General features: G+C 40.1%; 1 protein-coding gene across 1 annotated transcript; it reads right to left on the bottom strand.

Moving 5' to 3' along the window:
• Positions 1–4,644: 4,644 nt before the first annotated feature.
• Positions 4,645–13,259, bottom strand: stxbp6l (syntaxin binding protein 6 (amisyn), like). Its single transcript, XM_062412116.1, has 7 exons — positions 13,067–13,259; positions 11,849–12,016; positions 10,001–10,131; positions 9,086–9,413; positions 8,914–9,012; positions 6,263–6,420; positions 4,645–6,141 (listed from the first exon to the last, which is right to left on the bottom strand). Exons 2-7 carry the CDS (start codon positions 12,000–12,002, stop codon positions 6,118–6,120), a joined length of 894 nt encoding a protein of 297 aa, XP_062268100.1. The 5' UTR covers positions 12,003–12,016; positions 13,067–13,259; the 3' UTR covers positions 4,645–6,117.
• Positions 13,260–19,240: the final 5,981 nt, after the last annotated feature.

Genomic DNA, 19,240 nt, shown 5'->3' with positions numbered 1-19,240 from the left:
GCAGCCTGGCATGATCTGACAAATGGGCCTATGTCTTGCCACTGGTCATCGTGGGACTTGGAGAGCGAGATGTGAGGGCTTGAATTTGAGATGCAAATCAGTGCCAACTGCTGGTCAGTAAGTGAGACGGTAGCTGCACTTCTGGAACCAGACCAAAAAACATTGGACACTTTCAGAGAATCATCAGAAACAGGCAAAAACAGAGATTCATAAACAAGATCTGCTGTGTCTGTCCCATGTGAGGTGCAATGCAATGAATCAGTGTGCATGAAATCAGAAAAAGTGGTGACAAGAGAGTGTGACGTGGAGAGCAGATCAGTGAAGGCATTTATAGGAAGTTGCAACTGATATGCAAACAGCTGCTCATGTCTGGTCTATGACATTGTGAAGATGGGTGAAAAATAATTGTGTGTGACCGTCACTCCATCAGAGGAGGATACTGAATTGAGGCCTAACATAATCATCAAATCTCTTCCTAATATATTAATTGGGCAACAGGTAGACAACAGAAAATCATGTTCAAACCTTATGGGATGTTTGTCTAGCTGAGCGGCGCATTTGAAAGAATATAAAGCAACCACTCATCTCAGAAGATGTGGGATAATCTGACATCCTAAAACACAGAATAACCTGCACCAGAGTCAACCATTACATTAAGTTTGTGACCGTTAACTTGGAGTTGAGGCATTTCTTAAAGGCATTACTATTGTACTTAACATAAAAAACACAAAGTTGTGTGTAATCTGGTGTGTGTGTGTGTGTGTGTGTGTATATGTGTGTGTGTGTGTGTGTGTGTGTGTGTGTGCGGCTAGTAATGCAAGCTGATACTTCTTTGCAGTGGCATGTATTTGAGTGTGTGCTGGAGCTGCTGTGTGTTTTTCACTTCCATTTCTCTGATCCTCGGCGGGTAGGCTGGATGTCTCCTCCCCGTCTGCCCCCTCCTCACTTTCTGCAAAGTTCAGTCGGCAGTGAAAGTTATTGTCTCCCCGTCTCCTCACCGTTGGGGGCAGTTCGTTGCCCAGTGTCCTTTTTCTCTGCAGATGAAACACTCATCTTTGGGAATTTTTGGTTGTCGAGAGAAGCTTCTCCCACGGCCACGTCCACGCCCCTCTCTTCCTGGTTCAGTGAAGTTGGCTCTGCTATCAGTGTTATCTTGTCTGCTTGGCCTTGACAGGGTGGACACAGCCTGCATCATAATGCTGTGTTGATTAAACAGGACAGTCAGACTTGTGAGGAAATCTCCTACGATTTCGTCTGGTTGTTGTTTGCACCCCGTTATTTTGGACATTTTATTATGGAAGGCGGTCCTCAGGGCGTTGAGGAGTGTATTGAGAGCCTTGAAGTATGTTGCATTACCCGCATCATCCCAGTCTGGTGGAGTCAGACGGATATCTCCCCCACAGTGCGGACACATCTTTGCAAAGTCAGTAGGGCCTAAAGATGAGGAAGAGGTGGCGTCATCATTCAGTCCTCCTGCTGCCCCGTCTCCATAGACTGGGAGAGCGGTGGGTGACGTCTGAGAGGGGTCTGAGCGTTTATTGGTGGAGTCTGGTCTCTGCATATCATGTGGAGGAGGGTTTTGTCGTTGGTGAGGAGAAAGGCAGGCGTTGAGAAGAGGACTGCCACACCCTTTCAAAAGGAGAATACAGAGATCTATATGATTACTTTTCAACATTATTTTCAACATTATCACTTTCCTTCTTGTCAACCTTAGCCATCTGTTTAAATGATCGTTTTCTGTCCCTACACTCTGCCTCTTTTTTATGTTATGTTTTGTTTTCTCGAGGAGTTTCTCTCTTAAAAGTAAAAAAATTAAATGTCAACGCTAAATGACCCGTTATGAGGAAAAGCAAAGTCTCTTGACAATATTGGAAGAAATGTCACACTTTCCCATCCGTGTCTTGCAACCACAGAGTCCACAATAGGACCCTCTGGGCTTTGGGGTCCTTGACTTCCTTTGTTACCCTTCCTATCTGGTCTATGAAATTGGCTTATCAACAAAATTCATAACCTTATTAATTAGCTGTGTGAAAATGGACTTATCAACAGTTTTCACAACACTCTAATTTAAGACGTGGACGTCTCCACGAATCCTTTTGTCTTTCTCCGGCAAAAAAAGAAAAAATGCCTTTAACTAGAATGATTGCCACGAGATAGGTCAGATTAACATTAATAATCCACAATAATCCAGAGAGAATGACTAATAAACACGTTTCAAATAAAACCATTTAAATGTATTATTTCTTATGTTTGATTTCGTATTTGAGAAATCATCTAAACAGTCGTGAAAATCAGAATTTCAACATCTCACCCGATTAAAGATGACCAAAGAGAGGTCTTTGGATCCCTGTGAAGAAGGTCCAGAACCCCAGTCCCTTCGGTCCTCTTGTCTCTTAAATGTTAGAGGTAGAGGGAAAGAAGATTTCTCTCCCGGGTGGCCAGCCACTGAAGACTTCTGGGGTCCAGACGATCTTTCAAGGGATCCTGTTCGTGAAGCCAATTTGTGATGGAAATTAATCCTGAGATTTGAAATTATGAATTTCTCAGACTGGAGTTGCCATTGAGTCTTTATAATAGTAAGCTCTGCAGAGTTTACACAACAAGCACGAGTGCTCAGGATGGAACAACTGGCTGCAAGTGTGAAAAAGCCAGGACTTATACAGAGAGGCGTTTCACAAGACAATATGAAAAACAGAAGACATGCCAGAACTAATACAAAGAGGTGCTTCATAAAACGTAATAAGAAAAAATATATGAAATCCTCCCCTGTGTCTATCTGCTGTGTCAGTCCGCTGTAGCAAACTCCCTGTTTGCCAAGGCCACAGCAGTGAGAAACCTGGACTGTTGAATTTTCCCTCACAGAAGCTATCCAATAGCGCCATGGTGCCGAGCAAGCTTAAACGCCATCTCCAAACGAAACACCCGTCCGTTCAAAACAAGCCGATGGACAATTTTTTATGCCTACGTAAAAACAATGAGAAACAGGCAACTAGTTTGAGAAAAACCACGAAGGTAAACGAGAGAGCCCTCAAAGCTAGGTACATTGTCGCTGAATTCGTAGCTAAAACAAAAAAGTCCCACACTGTGGCAGAAACATTAATACTGCCAGCTTGTAAAGCCATTGTAAATGAGATGCTCTGCCCTGACGCGGTCAAGGATATGGCTAAAGTGCCTCTCTCAGATAACACAATTGCCAGACGTATTGATGACATGTCTGCAGACATCGAAATTGTTGTTTTGGAAAAGATGCACATCAGTAAGAAATTTGCATTGCAACTTGATGAGTCGACGGATATTAGTGGACATTGTCAGCTCTTGGCCAACGTGCGATTTGTGGATGGAGAAGCCATCATAGAAAACTTCCTCTTGAAATCTTTCGGGTCACATCGGAATATCTGGACAAAGGAGGACTTATGTGGGAAAACTGCACAGGTGTCTGCACTGATGATCGGGCACACCAAAGGCTTCATAAGTAGGGTCAAAGAAGAAACCCAGATGTTATTGTTACGCACTGTTTTTTGCACCGTGAGGCCCTCGTTGCAAAGACCTTACCAGCAGCTCTAGCTCCTGTGCTGGATGATGTTGTGCGCATAGATAGATAGATAGATAGATAGATTACTTTATTCATCCCCGAAGGGAAATTAAGTCGTCATAGCAGACGGTATATTTGAATACAATAAAATACAATACAATAGAATAAAATAAAAAATAAAAATATTGAGGTAGGTAGAAAGAATAAAAACAGAAACACAAGATAAATAGGTAGATAAGGTGCAGTGGCAAGATGATGGTTATAGTACTGATGATATGATGGTAATGTTATTGTTAGACAGTATATAAAATTGTACAGTATATATAGTATATAATATAACATAATACATATTTATATATGATAGTAATTATACCAATATAATAGCAGTATATAATAGTAATGGCAGCAACAGTATATATATATATATATAAAAATAATAGTAAATATAATTATAATAATAACATGTACACATGCATAAATATGTAGATATAGACTTATATATACAACAAATATACAAAGAGTATGATATAATATGATATGATATTTAGTAGGGGTATAAATATTAGTATTTGACTATACAATAGATAATATAATATACTATGAGTGTAAGAATATATTGACAAAGTGTGCAAAAGACAATATTATTGTATAAAATGATATATAGTATAAAAATGGTTTATATTAACACATATCACATATGATGTGGAGTAAGTGTTCCAGTATATGGAGCGGAGTGTTGTACAGGGTACACAGTGCAAGGAGACAGGTATATTTAGTGCAGTTCTGTGAACTTTGTGAAGAACTTTCTGTGAACTTTTCAAAGACGCAAAATGCGACTTTGAAATGTCGCATTTTGTGTCTTTGTGTGAGGAAAATGGGAGCGGTGCATAAAGTCTTATTGCTCCACACGGAGGTCCGTCGGTTGTCGCGCGGCAAGGTGCTGGCCCATGTGTATGAGCTGCAAGAGGAACTTAAAGTATTTCTGACAAATGAGAGGTCTGATTACTTTGCTGCTTGCAACTGATGAGTGGTGTGCAAAGCTGGCATACCTGGCTGATATATTTCATCATCTGAATGAACTGAACACAGAAGAGAAGTTGTCATTTTATTTCTCTTCAACGTTCACAGAATGCCTTGACTGGGTTAGGGACCCATACAGCTCAGCATCAGTTGCTGGAAAGGACATGACTTTGAGCAAGAGGAACTCATTGAACTGAAACAAGATCATGGTTTAAAGCTAAACGTTTGCTGATCTTCCTTTGAACAGTTTTTGGTTATCTGCTGCCAAGGAGTCCCCCAATCTGGCCAACAAAGCTATTTGGACATTGCTCCTGTTTTCCACAACATATCTGTGTGAGCTGAGCTTTTCAAGCTTGACTGCGATAAAAACTAAAAACAGAGAGAGACTGAGAGCTGTTGAGGAAGAGCTTTGTGAACTAATCTGTTCAAATCTAGTCTATTGAGTGATTGGATTAAAGTCACATTTTTAAAACTGTTCATTAAACAAAATAATTTAATGAAACTTCATCAGTCACATTTCAACGATGTTTCTGTCAGTTGCTTTGGGATTGTGTATTTTTAGCTGCTTCAGCAGCTCCTGGTGGCCTCAACAAGAACAGCCAATATACAAGTCCAGTCTTATATAACTGGGTCAATGAAAGGAGTGAGATAATTATAAATAGGTTAATAGATCAGAGACATATACATTATGAGCATTAAAACTGTATCCAAAAGCAATGAAAAAACCACAAAAGAGAGGTTTGGTTAGAATATATTCCCCTTTATCAGAATACCAAGGGACAAAAAGTTAAAATCCCAAATACACCACTCACTGTTTGGATCAGATGTGAATACAAGGAGATTCAATGTTTCAACCTCACTTTTCTAGGCAGACCATCTCCACTCACACTTCTCAATATGGAACTCCCCTAAATAAACACTCAGAAAAATACACACCCAAAAACAGTGATGACATGTACAAAGTGGACGACACAGTACAACATACAAACATATAAAGTGATGCTTTGACATTCAGGATACATAAATAGGAACTTAAAGGACAAAACAAGTTTGACTTCATGACACTGAACACGATATTGTTCACTGAAACATCCAAACACACAAACACATACATACATGAGGAACACATAATAATGGCAACATGTGGTTATAAGAGTTGCAGGATAATTATCAAATCAAACATTTAGTGCAATTTAATCATTTACACACATTACCAACAATTTACAATTCCCTCTGATAAATTTGATAAATTTCCACTTATCATTACACAACATAATGTTTAATAACTGTAGCTTCATCTGATAGTAGGATAAAGACAAACGCTGAACACAGATGATCCTCAGATCGAGGAAAAGCAAAGATTAGAATAACAGACTATTTGTCTCTGCTGTACTCAGGTTAAAAGGAAGTAGTTTTGGGACAGTCTATAATGCCTGAGAGTCGCTCTTCTCCGGTTGCCTCCACACAAACAGACTAAGCCCAGAGCGCATCAGACAGTGTTATTGCCCATGTTACAAGACTCATCTTCAACATCCTGTAGAATTCATCCTCCTCCTTTAAAGACTCTACTTTGAATACTTCAGGGCCAGCTGCATGGAAAAAGAAAAAACCTTCAACCCATAATCAAATATGAACTATAACGTATATATATCATATATTATTAATTACTTGTCTTGTAGAAAATATGTAATAGCTGTATTTTAATGTCACCTGGTGAGCAGTGTCCCCAAACTGCTGAGCTTTTTGCATCAGCTCCACAGTCTTGTCCTCAGCACGAGTCAGTCTGTCTCCACGCTCCCCCAGAGCCACGTTCACCCTCTGGACTACATCACCCACAGTGCTGCCTGTGACACGCTGCCCAGGCTGACCTATTCATATATATATATATATACACACACACACATACACACACATAACACATACACATAGTGTCAAAAGAAGTGTTAGAGGAAAGGTCTGTGGGTCACGGGGGGGGGGGGGTTCTTCTGGAGTAATATCTGCTGTAAGCAGTTTGACCTGGCAACCCAAATGTGTCGACAATCTGGTCCAGAGATTGATATCTTAACAACCAGAGGCCAAATTGTTGATAGATGGACAGACAGAGTGAAAGAGATCACTGAACAATCACAGCCCAGGATGGTGTGTATGGATAGACAGACTCACAAATACTATTACTATATTACCTTTCATGATCTCAGGATGTCCCAGCTGTTACTTGAACCTCTATTTGAACTTACTTGCAAATTCCCTGCTGCAGATTCAAATACATAGAGGCACAGTCAAACTGGGAATATTACTCAAACCTAACTACAAAGGCAAAATAATCTACCCTGCAAAATGTCAGCAAGGTGGGCACACAACTAAAGACAACATACTTGAAGTCAAGGGATATATCAGCACACACATTTCTAGGCAAGCCATGAAGTCCTGCAGGACACTTATTCTCCTGTGATCCTGTACGAAAGCAGAAACAGATTTGTCCTTCTAATTACCCATGTTTTCACATCTGTCTGTTTGTTGGTTGGTTGGTTTGATTGCAAGCAAGATTAAACAAAAATAACGATAACTAAATAAATAATTATACAGTACATGGGTCAGGGACGAACCCATGAGACTTTGGTGCAGATCCTAAACAGGGCGCATATGAATGGTAAATTGTAAATGGTTTTGTATTTATATATGGCTTTTCTAGTCTTTATGACCAGTTAAATCTCTTTACAGTACAGTTTTTCTTTCACCCATTCACACACACATTCATACAGTGCATCTATTAGCAGCACTTTGTTGTTCTATGTGGGGCAGTTCGGGGTTCAGCATCTTGCCCAAGGACACTTCAGCATGCAGATGGGGAAGACTGGGGATCGAACTGCCTACCTTCAGGTTGGAGGACTACCGCTCTACCTCTCAGCCACAGCCGCGAAGACATTTTATTTTTTCATTTACTTTAACATTGCGATGGAGAGGGGGTTTTAAACGTTTTCCCAAGATACAATTCTAGAGAAATCATATTTAGAGAACTGATATCTATCAATGTGTGAAATTTGGTAAAGGTTTCATTGGATTTAAGGAGCTCGCTCTAGTTTATGCTGCAATTTTCATCTGAAATTCAGAAATCCTAAAGTTGTTTTGTACCCGTTTGGTAAAGTTGATGATGATTTTCAGAACTGATGGCAAGTCTGAAGCGTCATACTGAACTATCATTATCAATAACGCCACTTAAAACAGGTCGACTGAGGCTACACATGAAGCACTGCTGAACGGTATCTTGGTGCTTTGCTGCAGCCTGGCACGTCTCCCACACATTACACTGCCCCTGTCAGCGGGTTCAATGGTGCACTGGGCACCCTCTCAGTCTCTTCCTAAAGAATGGCTATTGTATTCACCTCCCCGGAATAGACAAAGTGTCCTCTCATCTGACCGCCACATCACAGGGAGGCCTTTCTGCTGCAGCAGAGGTGCAGCACAGTGCGGACAATAGACAAAAAGACAGAGGATAAAATGACCCAGAGTGACACAAGGACCAAGATGATTTGACCTGATTGGTCCTGGTGACTACAGTAAAGGTAAGGAGGGAACCTGTGACAGGATGTTTGTTGTTTTGACTAAATATCCCTGGTAAGAGGAAACTGAGTCAAAAGCGGTCTTCCGGTTGGGTGATGAAAATGGGAGGTGTATTACAGGATCTTGACAAAGACTTCTCTTGCTGCCCATATTCACCCTCTGTCTATTGACGACGAATGAATAAGCCAGAGCCCACCTCCAACATGACTATGATAGATGTATTTTCATTCATTCATAAGTCTTTCATCCATTGCAGCTGTGGATCAGGAAGTAGACAAAGTAATCAGTCCACATGTCTATGTGTCGTTGGTCTTTGACAGTGAACCTAAAAATAGTCCGTGATTTTTACCCATCACTGTGACAGTGTGTGTGTGAATGTGACCTTTGAGTGGCCCTTAATACTATATGAAAGCAGTAAATAAATGCAGTTATTTCAATTACACAATACAACACAAAGACGGGGACCTCTGAAGACGTCTGGGCATAACCCATCTTGTCATGTGCCATGACTCTGGCAGTGGTAGCAGTTTTAACAAACAGCAAAAGAGGCTGAGATGTCCTGACTTTTATCCCCAGTATTTTTCTCACTCCAAATAATGAACCCTACATTTTCCATAGAGCATCAAATACCATCTTTCAATCGTCAAACCCCCTCTTTATCACACAGGAGTCAACTAACATGTATAGCACCCTGATGACAGCACTTACATCCCCAGGGCTATTTTCCCTGACTCACAGAAGACATTAAACAACAGGCTCCTGAGCACATGATGCAATTTCCCATGTCATCACAGTCTTACCTCGACCTGCTGATCGGTTTTGATTTGCAACCATCCTTTTCTTCATATGGTTCAAGAAGGCTTTGCAGCGATAGATCACCAGATTCATGGTGCAGGCATCTAAATGAACAAGTCCATTTCATTATACATCGGGTCATTCACATATAAACAAAACTTAATGGTGTGGCACTACCTCTTGTGAGTTTGGACTGGCAGTTGATGAACTCTGTCTGTTTGGGAGGACTGTAGCTTTTCCGTCTGGCCTGCAGGGTTCTGGATGCAGAGCGAGGTGAGGATCCACTAGGACCAGCTCTGATCTCATCCTGGGTGCCCTGAATAGCACTCCCCTGGCGACCCATCTTGCCCACCTTACCAGTCTTTCCCATATCCCCTGCTTTTTCCACCCAGTAGGTTTGGCAGGCATGGTACAGGATCTGGATAAAGATACACTTTTCTGCTGATGAGTTGGCCACCCACTGATCCACACCATTGTCAAACCCCAGGTCAAACTCCGGGGTTTCCTAGAATTGCAGGGTACAGGAGACCAAAATACACCCACTGAGCACTGAAGGAACACCATACTGACTAATACTGACTATAATGACACTACAAACATCCTCATATTTTCTGATGGATACTTCCCTTCGAGATTCAGCTCCATGTTAAAATGACTGCATAGCAAATTTATCAACTGCACCTTCATGCTCCCAATCTCCTGTTCCACGACATCCCAAAGGTGTTCTCTTATCTGGTGACTAGGGAGTACGCTGAAGTGCAGTGAACTCCCTTTCATGCTCATGAAACCAGTTTGAGAATTTGGTATTGTAACATGGAGCATTATCCTGCCAGAAGTAAACATTAGAAGATTGTGGGGTTAGGGTTAGGGTTAACGTAAACCCATTTCATAAATATCCAAACCCAGAAGCCCAGAATCAGGCCATTCTTACTATCAAATAAGAGCCTGACTTGTATCTGCAGGATTTTATATCCCCAGTTTTGTACTGGCGCCAGGCCTATCAGGACAAATCCTGATGGGCCACTATATCGGTAAGTGAGTGTGTCCAAGATTGATTAAGTTTCCACCGGCTCATGTCTGGGTGCTACTGACCTTGTTTGGGTTGATGCCATTGACCTGTCGGAGCTGCTCAACCGTCCACTTGGACCTCCTAGTGAAGGAGGACGATCCACTGAATCGCTTCACCTTTGTTATGAGGAGCTGATGTGGCCTCCTGTTAGTCACTATGTAAAGAGATCATGTACAAAAAAATTTGAATTTTTACATAAAGAAAATAATAATTTCAATGGAAGAATCAATTTACTGCTAAATGTAACGTAATGTAATGTAATTTAGGTAGAATTACAAAAAAAAACTGGAGGTTTCCACAAAATGTGGTGAAAGAATGGGACATGGACCAGGGAAGCAGCCTTTAAACATTGGTGCGGATCTGTAAAAACAGGCGTGTCCATTGACTGCTTTCTAGCGTAGTTAGCATGCTTCGTAGCAAAGTGATGGCTGATGTTGTTCTCCTAAAAAACTGGGACAGTTTCTCGGCATATCAGGCATACAGCCTTCGATTGGACTTCAGTGAAAACTTATTTTGTTGTCCACTCCGTGTTAAACACTCATTGTCCACATTTCGTTTCCTTGATCCGCTCATTTTACAGAAGGGTTCACAGGGCAAAGCGAAAAAGTGAAGGGAGATTATGTGCCCTTTCCAGCCCTATACACAACACTCCCGGTCAAATTTAATTTAGCTGACGCTTTTATCCAAAGTGACTTACAATAAGTGCATTCAACACCGAGGGTACAATCCCAGATCAACAAGAGGCAAGAAAGTACAATTTCCTCAAAAATTAAGTAAAACTACAAAGTGCTATAAGTAAGTGCCATTCAAGTGCTACTAAATTGTTAGTTTAATTTACTTGTAACCTTTTAAAATATTCTTATGTGTGGAGACATTTCACCCCAGCCAATGTAGAAGGAAAGGCTGTGTATATTTGCAAATACTGTGCAAAGACCTATGTTAAGAATGACACAAAGATACAGGAGCATATAGTCAAGTGCCCAAAGTTTCCTCAGGGCTCAAATCAGCCTATGACAAAACAAAATGTTTATATATATGTCTGTATATTAAAGGTAAATACAGTTAGTATAAATTACCCACACAATTTCCAGTTTATTCCCGTTAATTCCCGTTAATTCCCATGGCAAGTTATTATAATATTCCCGGAATTTTGCAACCCTACTTGCAACACTTTGCAGGTGTGTCACAATAGAAAGGCAAACAGTGATGCTTCTCTGTAACATGTGAGCCATGCAAGGCATGTCCTCGAAGGGAAGTTTTATTTGCTGCAGCTTTCATGTTAGCGCTTTTCTAGTGTTGATGAAAACTCAAAGCGCTTTACTTTACAGTTTGCAATTCACCCATTCACACACACATTCCCTAATTTCAACTCCAGACCGAACTGGTGGCAGTTTATCTTCCTCTCAAACAACGTAACAGTGGACAGTGCACCAGCAGTGGCCATAGGCTGATGTGTACTGTGCCATGTTAGTATATCCAGGCACTGAATTTTGCCGGATAAATTAAACCTCAATTTAGTTGATGCATTCAAAAGAGATACATCTTTTATTCTTGTAAACATAAACTCAAGTTGATTTTTTCTCTGCTTTACTTTTCACTGTTTCTGTTTGCACCATGGTTAGAAGGTTAGACAGCTCACTTCACATAAATTAACTGCAGCTCACCAGTGTTCACACGTAGGAGGAATATGAGAAGTTCCAGCTGATCAGATAACAGGACAATCTCTCTCTGACAAGATGCAATTGGAAACTGACCAATCACAGCTCATGTTACTTATCTGAGGGTTGAATCTCCTTTCAATTAAATTTTCTTTGTGTGTAAATTACATGACTGCTTAGCCAAAAAAACAAGTCTACAGCTTCAGACTTTACCTGACACACAGATGAATGTTGCATACTCTGCTTTGGCTCCACTTAGTAGGATGGATAGTCTCTTCCTTTTCCGCCTCCACACCTCCACTGCCACCAGCATCCGCTCATCACGAGGGATGAATACCTCTTTGTTGATGGCAGACTGAATGTTCATTGTGCTTCTGTGACCTAGACAGGTGATGAATGGATTTGAATGTGTTTGTTATGCCTGTTGGACTAATGTTCAGTGTATGTTTGAAAAGAGCAACAAGACAACGTTTTTTAGCAGCAAGACTCAAAATCAGCTGATCAGAGAAACCAACTCATCTGATATCAGAGCATTGGACATTATCCTCCAATATCTTTTCTTAAATTTGTTCCTAAGATAGTTACTGGAAATGTCTGGGGAAACAATCAATAAGCATCTGTGTTTGGGGGACAGGGGTACACAAGTTAATTTTCTTTCAGGCTTGGACGTGTTCAGACAGAGAAATGTGTCTTGAGCCTCATGTCAGGTCTGGATCGTTTTGGATACAGACCTGGACACAGTGTGGTGTGATTGCATCTCCTGGGTCATCTCTCTTGACAGGCTACACTTGGATGGAACATTTTACTAAACACTCTAGCAGGAAACCCATGCAACATTGGGTAGGTTTAATTTGTAGATATCGGAGTGTAAAACCGAGGAGTGCTTATGTCTGCTTTTGAGTGCAAGTAGATTCTGTTTCTATCTCAGAACCAATAAAGTGAATGTGTGAAAAAGCTAAAAAGAATTTTTGTAAATTTAGGTGAATGAGGCCAATAGTTCTCTAAGAACTTGATATGAGATCAATAAAACAATTTCCATGAACTCTATAATTGTTGAAGTCACCCCACTGTGAGGACGTATCACAGTAAACTGAACACCTTTGAGCTTTGCTCTGTCATATCAAAAAAACAAGACAACTGAATGTGTCATCTCAGGCTCTGGGATTATTAATATTTCTCCTCATGTCAATTTTTGCATTACAAATCCTATATCCACTTTTGATAACAGTTATATTAATTCCAACTGCTTATTTTAGAAAGATAATATATATATATATATATATATATATACTGTTTGTATAAATATTTTGTCTGGTGACCACATGATCAACAGCCATAGTAAAACTCACCTTTCAATACACTTACGATGTCCTACACTTGCATGGGTCATGTTTGACAAATGTAGGTAAAAAGGCTTTTAGGATGGCTTACCTGTCCTTGTTCTGTTCTCTACTAAAAAGCTAGACTCTTGCTTCTTGCCGTGGTTCCAAGTTGAGGAGGTTGTTCCGTTAGTTTAAGTGTTTAGTCAGTAGCCTGTTAACTCAGAATTTCCAAGGTTTCACTCATGAATTAATACCCCAGCACACCAAATGGCGTGCCTTGCTGGGAAGGCACGGATTCACCACAGTCAACCCCATTTCAAGAGGTTGACATGCACGTGGTTAAAGGCTAGAAAAGAGAGAACAATCAGTGGCTGTGTCATGGACAGAGCCAGGGGGGGGGGGCATCAGCAGGGGATGGTGGATGTTTACTGATCTTCTATGGAAACTAAAATTGTTTCTTATAATGAAAACATCTGAATGAATGGAGAAAAAAACTCAAACCTAATAATAATAATAGTGACCTACTATATTATTTACTGTAAAGTATAGTATCTAATCTTTCGGTGTAGGTATGTCATTTGTTGAGGCACATGTTGGTTTTGGTTTAAAACTATGTAAAGTGTAAAAATAGGGAAAAATAGCTTAATGAGAAGGTGTTAGTGTATGTGTGTGTGTGTGTGTTAGTGTGTGAGTGTATTTATACAGAGGGCTGTTTCATAAGCAGGGCTTCCTACGAAAAGTCTGTCTTGTAAGTGCCTCCCAGAGCTGGAGTAAACATATGAGATCGGACAAAATTAAGGAATGGAGACCAGAGGGTGTAGGGGAGTTCCCCTTTTATTTGGGTAAAAAAAAAAAGCAAAGGTCTATCAAGGTAAAGTACCTCATCATGTAGTAATAGTACAGAGGGCTGGGAGGGTGAGAATGACAATAGACAAAGCAGGACTCATTTATTTCCGTCCACTCAGCTGAGGAAGCTAACCTGTCTCCAGAACGTCTCAGTCTTCACTCTGATCAGCAGCAAAGTAACATTTCATTTGAGAAAGAGGGATTTAGAAACAGAATGGCAATAACTTCAACAACAAATAAACAGTGTATTGTCATATCCTATCACAAAAGATACATATATTTTCGCCATATGTGAATTTACAGAACAGTAAAACTTTACTTTCAGGCTTTTTTGAAACTTTATTTTATTTAGATTCTTTCCCCTGTTTATTTTTTTTTTTTTTTGGGGGGGGGGGGTAGATTTTCCTTACTCTAGTTGAGGGTTAAGGACTCAAGAGGTCACAACATTTTAAGCCCAATGAGATATACAAATAAAATGTGAGTAATAAAAGTGGATCACATCACCAGTACACCACACATGGGGTTGCTGACATTTGGCACAGGTAACGGTAGGGTGCTCCACAGAAGAAGATGTAAGCCCTGGGGGAGGGGGTAACCACCAGCTGCCAACTCAAAAGTTCTTCTCAATTACTAATCAATGCAGGCCAGTCCCAATCATTTAGGGTTAGGGTTTTGAATGCCTCATTCATCCTTGTGGCACTTTTTATCTATAACTGTATGTGGCTTAGAGCGGTACTATTTTTCTAGCTTTTACAATTCATTAAATTTCATTGATGATAGCTTTTACCACTGTAAACATATTATGTGAGCTGATCAGTTTATACATGCTGCTGTATAGAAGGAGAGATCATTTAATCAGAGAAGAATGTCAGTTCTTAGGAACATCTTCATATTGATGCAAAAATCATATCAAATCCATAACTCGTTTCTAGTCTTTGGTGCCCCCACTAAGATAGTAAAACAACATTATAAAGTAGAGTCTGATTGGTAAATCTCTTTGAATGTATTCACTTGATATTTCACTTTTTTCAAATATTTGTAAGAAACAATGATAGTCACAGAAAATGACCTATGAAATTGCAGGTACTGAATAACAGTCAATGAACAAACAACACATACAATCAATAACTAAACAGAACTGTTACTGCAAAATAGTAGAGGTAGAGGGGGAAAAAAGCAGAACAAGAGAATAACTACCTATTCTCTGAAGCAGAGCTGTTCTGGATTCAGAAATAATGTAACTGTCAAGGCCTGTCTTCTTTGCAACTGCAAATTTTACAGTCTAAACTATGTACATCGAATATGAGAAAATCTAAATAACAGGATTTTAAGTGTATCACAACATAACAATGAACACAAATTTAAAAACATTCACTTAGAAGCTTCATGTATGGCAGGCTTGAATGTTTAATTTTCTACAACACACAGAATCTGCATGTTCAGTGTTGGTCTGTGTTCTCATGTCTCCATGTCTCAGCCATAATTAATCAAAGCCAATAATCTATGTACATGGCACATATCCAAAATCAAGCTTTAGTTTTTTAGCAAAAGTTTGATTTCACTTCCTTAAAAAGTTCCAATGATAAAAGATCAATAAATAAATGTTAAAAACTATTCTCTGATGTAATTATTTTGTCATGGATATCTTATCTCCTATCACCACTGAATCATAGCAACATGAGCTTCTCCTCCAGACCACATGTCAAAGTGTACATGGGCTAATGGGCTGCATGAATGTGTGTGAATATGATTCACAGTGTAAAGCACTTTGATTGGCCATTGAGACTACAAAATGTATGTTAATCCTATCCATTTATTGTTTAGTTGTCGCATTACTGAACTATGTGTGTCGACTGAATCCGGTCTGCAAGATAGGTGAGGATAGGGAAGATGCCCACGTCAAATGAGCAACACATATGTAGTAGTTTGTGTTGCTATTTGACTGTGGTGACAATCATCTGTCAATGAGCACAACAAAATCGATTAGAGTAAACACGCCACAGGGTAAAAAATCCCCTGATGCTGCTTTAACTCAGATACTGACTGTTTTTGTGAGTATTCCGGATTTAAGATTCAATAGGTATGTGTAGGGAAACCTGTTAGCAGTCATTTGTTATACTTAAAGAAATTCTGCCCCTAATTTATAGTTTGTTACTTAATTCAATCAATCTGTCATTATCATCAGGTAATGTACCACAGGCTTTTAAAAAAGCTGTAATCAAACCCTTTCTCAAAAAACTCTCCCTAGAACCAGAGGTTTTAGCCAATTACAGACCAATATCTAATCCCCCCTTCATGTCTAAAATCTTAGAAAAAGTTGTAGCCAATCAGCTGTGTGAGTTTTCCTGTTTTCTTGCCACTGGTGGTGGTCGCTCTGCGAATTAGCTCCGCTGCTAAACACAACTGTTTCTCTGTAGCACTACGGCTAAAATCACCGGTCTGTAGTTAAACACTCACACATACCAACCCTTATTCTATCGTGCTTAGTGATTCTGTGTTCTGTCTGAGCTCACCCTCGTAGCTCTATAGCAGCGATGTCTTCTCTCTCTCCCTGTTGCTCCACTGCTCTCTCTTGCTCCGAGTGTCTAATGTTTACCTACTCCTCTACCTCCCTTAACAGTAGTGGTACATGTAATAAATGTAGTGTGTTGATAGCGATGGAGGCTCGGCTAAGCGACTTAGAAGCTCGGCTCAGCAGCTTAGAAACTCCGTTAGCTGTAGTTAGCCGGCTCCCGCTAGCCGCGGAGCCACGTTGTTTAGCACGTAGCTTAGCCTCAACGAGCAGTCCCCAGACTAGTCCCCTGCAGCCAGGAGCCCAGGGCAGATGGGTGACGTTCCAGAGGGGGCATAGTGCTAGACTTAAAAAGCCCATGATTAAAGAGCCACCAGCTCACGTTTCAAATAGATTCTCTCCTCACAGCGAGGCACCCGCTGATAAACAAACTCAGATTATTGGCGACTCGGTTCTGAGAAACGTCAGGTTAGCGATACCAGCGACTATAGTTAATTGTATCCCAGGTGCCAGAGCCGGCGACATCAAATCTAAACTTAAGTTAATGGCTAAAACTAAAAAAGGTAAATAAAATAAAATCGTAATTCACGTCGGCAGCAACGACTCCCGGCTTCGTATGTCGGAGGTCACTAAATTGAATGTTGAGTCGTTGTGTGCTTTTGCTAAAGCGATGTCGGACACAGTAGTTTTCATTGGCCCGCTCCCTAATACAACAGGTGATGACATGTTTAGCCGCATGTTGTCTTTTAACAGCTGGCTGTCGAGGTGGTGTCCTGTAAACGGTGTGGGCTTTATAGATAATTGGCTAACTTTTTTGAGAAAACCTGGTCTTGCTAGGAGAGACGGCGTTCATCCCACTTGGGATGGAGCAGCTCTCTTATCTAGGAATATTACTAAGTTTATAACATGACAACCCATAGTTGGGACCAGGAAGCAGAGCTGCAGTGCTAAACACTTCTCTGCGCTCCCTCTGGATCAGTCGCAAAACCCCATAGAGATTGTGTCTGTTCACCGTCCGATTAAATTATTGAAATTAAACAATAATAGAGCGAGAACTCCACACCAAAATTTAATACAAATTAAAACAACCTCTGAAACAATACAGGAAACCCAGACTTTTAAATGTGGTGTTTTAAACATTAGATCACTGGCAAAAAAGGCTCTTTTAGTTAATGAAATAGTCTCCGATTACAACATAGATTTATTGTCCCTCACTGAGACGTGGCTGCATCCAGATGAATATGTCAGTCTAAATGAATCTACTCCCCCCCAGTCATATCAATTCACAGGTTCCTAGAGAAATTGGGCGAGGAGGTGGAGTTGCTGCTATTTTTAACTCCAGTCTATCAATTAATCCTAAACCTAAACTCAGCTACAAATCATTTGAATGTCTGGTTCTTAGTCTTCCACGCCAATCGAGGAACCACCAACAGCCAATCATATTTGCCGTAGTTTACCATGCACCCATTGCTTATACTGAATTTTTAAAGGAATTCCCTGAGTTTTTATCAAACTTAGTCCTAAAGACTGATAAAATTATTATTGTTGGTGACTTTAATATTCATGTTGATAATAATAAAGATTGCCTTAGAAATGTCAAACATAGAAAATTAGCTCCGTGGTATAATTCCCAGACAAATGAGTTAAAACGATTATCAAGAAAACTAGAAAGGAAGTGGCGCTCCATCAACAATGTTGAAAATCTAATAGTCTGGAAGAATAGTGTTAAAGAATATAAAAAGGCTCTCCACAAAGCAAGAGCCGCCTACTATTCAAAACTAATAGAAGAGAATAAAAACAACCCCAGGTTTCTCTTCAGCACTGTAGCCAGGCTGACAGAGAGTCACACCTCCACCGAACCCAGTATTCCTCGATCCCTAAATAGCAATATCTTTATGACCTTTTTTAATGATAAAATTCAAACTATTAGAAATAAAATCAACCATCTCCTGCCCTCAATTGGCACTAATACCCTCCCAACAACAGAGAAGGAGGGTATTAGAACTCCTTCTCTGTTGGAGAAGGAACGGCTGAGGGTTCTACCCATTACTTAGACAGCTTCTCTCTGATCACCCGTGATCAGTTTACCAAATTAATCTCAGGTTCTAAACCAACAACCTGTATCTTAGATCCCATTCCTACAAAATTACTTAAAGAAATTCTGCCCCTAATTGATAGTTCGTTACTTAACATTATCAATCTGTCATTATCATCAGGTTATGTACCACAGTTTTTTAAAATAGCTGTCATCAAACCCCTACTCAAAAAAACCACCCTAGACCCAGAGGTTTTAGCCAATCTAAAATCTTAGAAAAAGTTGTTGCCAATCAGCTGTGTGAGTTTCTCCAGATAAAATAATATATATGAAGACTTTCAGTCTGGGTTCAGAGCCAATCACAGCACAGAGACAGCCTTAACAAAAGTCACTAATGACCTTTTAATAGCTTCAGATCAGGGATTTGTGTCTGTCCTTGTTCTGTTAGATCTCAGTGCAGCATTCAACATAATTGACCATCAAATTTTATTACAAAGACTTAAACAGTTAATTAACATTAATGGAACTGCCCTTAACTGGTTTAAATCTTATTTTTCTGATCGCTCCCAATACGTGCAAATTAATGATGAGTCATCTGTGCGCACCAAAGTTCACCATGGTGTTCCACAGGGCTCTGTGCTCAGCCCAACTTTATTCTCATTATATATGCTTCCACTAGGAAACATTATCAGGACACACTCTGTAAATTTCCACTGCTATGCGGATGACACCCAGTTATATTTGTCAAAACCTGAACAAAGTAATCAATTAACTAAACTTCGAACATGTCTCAAGGACATAAAAACCTGGATGACCCGCAATTTTCTATTATTAAACTCAGACAAAACAGAGGTTATAATACTTGGCCCCAAACACCTTAGAGATGCATT

This window comes from Platichthys flesus, chromosome 18 (assembly GCF_949316205.1).
Source record: "Platichthys flesus chromosome 18, fPlaFle2.1, whole genome shotgun sequence".
NCBI classification, from domain to species: domain Eukaryota; kingdom Metazoa; phylum Chordata; class Actinopteri; order Pleuronectiformes; family Pleuronectidae; genus Platichthys; species Platichthys flesus.
The sequence above is the reverse complement of the archived record's forward strand: the minus strand, read 5'-3'. Positions and strand labels throughout refer to the sequence as shown.